General features: G+C 43.2%; 1 protein-coding gene across 1 annotated transcript; it reads left to right on the forward strand.

Moving 5' to 3' along the window:
- Positions 1-205: 205 nt before the first annotated feature.
- LOC120097744 (60S ribosomal protein L37-like) lies at positions 206-602 on the forward strand. The gene has a single exon (XM_039096232.2). It carries the CDS (start codon positions 267-269, stop codon positions 558-560), a length of 294 nt encoding a protein of 97 aa, XP_038952160.1. The 5' UTR covers positions 206-266; the 3' UTR covers positions 561-602.
- The last annotated feature ends 1,377 nt before the right edge of the window (positions 603-1,979 follow it).

A 1,979-nucleotide genomic window follows, 5' to 3' on the forward strand; every position in this document is an offset into this window, starting at 1 on the left:
GAGAATATGAAGAGAGGAGAAGATGCCATGGAGTAGGCGAGCCATGAAATCATGGGCATGAGGGCTGGCCAATAGAAATTAAGATTGGCCTAGATGGAATATAGCAAGTCATGTATTGGGGTTATTGGCAGGGAAATAGACTTAACAGCATAGAGGGTAGATATCTGCCCAGCTTTAGCTTTTTTTAAAGGCTTATCATAAGTATAAAAGTTTTATGTCTTGGTACTTTCTCTTCTGGTCTCTTTGGCCTCGCCGGTGGAAGCAAGATGACGAAAGGAAAGTCATCCTTTGGAAAGCGTCGCAATAAGACGCACACGCTGTGCCGCCGCTGTGGCTCCAAGGCCTACCACCTTCAGAAGTCGACCTGTGGCAAATGTGGCTACCCTGCCAAGCGCAAGAGAAAGTATAACTGGAGTGCCCAGGCTAAGAGGCGAAACACTACCGGGACTGGTCGGATGAGGCACCTAAAGATCGTCTACCGAAGATTCAGACATGGATTCCGTGAAGGAACAACACCTAAACCCAAGAGGGCAACTGTTGCAGCATCCAGTTCATCTTGAGGATTTCAATCGATCATAAATGTTCTGGTTTCAAAAAAAAAGTTTTATGTCTTTTATCTGGGAACTGAATGATCAAAGGTAGGGTCAAAATCCCCCCAATTGAGATTAAGTTTTTACTGCAACAATATCAGATATAAGTTCTGTCCTACTAAGTGGACAGTTTAATTAGACAGTTGTTGGTTATACCCAATACAGGAATGCCACTACTAGACCTCTGGAAACAACTATGTCCTTCAAGCGATGAATGGAAATAGGACTCAGAAGAATCTAGCTTGCACTGACCTGAAAGCCTCTTCCTTGAGAATTTGCTCTCATGGTACCAGAAATGGTGCAAATGGAAAAACAAAGTTCTATTCAGCTGCGATGCTTGTGAAACAGCAATTGTAGGCCCAGAGGTTCAATAGTGCCACTTACATCTCAGGCACTGACCAGCAGCTACCTGACTGGACTAAAGCCTGCTCTTCGAATCTTGTTATTTGAGAGAATGAGGAATCTCTGTTCTCATGCAAGCCCAGGAGGTTAAAAGTACCACTTACCCTTGAGGGTGTCTTCTCTCTGAACCTGTGACTCTGGCTCGACCTTACCTTACACTTCCCCTAGATTTGCAATGAAGGTGACTTGGAGTTCCCTGATACCTCTCTCCCTTTTCTGCCTACTCATCTGGTATTCTTGACCCAGGTATACTCAGGAATTTGAATCCACATATCCAAAAGTCTCATGCCACTAACACGCTACAAAATTCTTGTCCTTAGTACAGTTCCAGGACACATTCCCACATCATTTCCTTCTGACTCTGGCCTGTGTGCTACTGTTGTCCTTTCTCTAGTTGTTGATGAAGACAGCTTTGGCATGAAGGATTGGAAGATCAGCTGACAAGTAAGCTGAAGAGAACTTCTACAAAGCTTGCCCTGCCCCCAAGAGCATGGTGACTCTCCATTCGTGTTGGCACTAGGCTTGAGGCTGTACAAAGAATAAGAAAAATGGCTTCGCCTAAACTCTGGCTTATCTATATAGTCCTTTGTACAGAGATGTTTTTCTCCAACTGTTACCAAACCAGCACTTTCCTGGCAGTCAGCTTGGCTCGAAATTCAGTGGCTAGATCTTTGTTTCATGTAAAGCTTGGCATTTTCTAACATCTGCAGCCTAACTATTAAGAAAAGAAATAGCTGTCAATCCATTCAGGAAGAATATTTCTCAATTCTTTTATGAGCTACCTCATAAAAGCTGTCTGTCCTTCCTGACAGTCTCCAGGCTCCCATGCCTCCTGTACTGCCAGGATCCTCCCGAAAGTTCTCTATTGGATGTAATTGCTAACCAGAAAAGAAAAGAAAAAAACTGGATCATTTGATAACCAAAGTTGAGGCCATACGTTCTACATGTATTTTTAAATAATATTTGAAAAAGTATATTCCCCATGAA

The sequence above is a fragment of the Rattus norvegicus genome, chromosome 17 (genome assembly GCF_036323735.1).
Source record: "Rattus norvegicus strain BN/NHsdMcwi chromosome 17, GRCr8, whole genome shotgun sequence".
Classification (NCBI taxonomy): domain Eukaryota; kingdom Metazoa; phylum Chordata; class Mammalia; order Rodentia; family Muridae; genus Rattus; species Rattus norvegicus.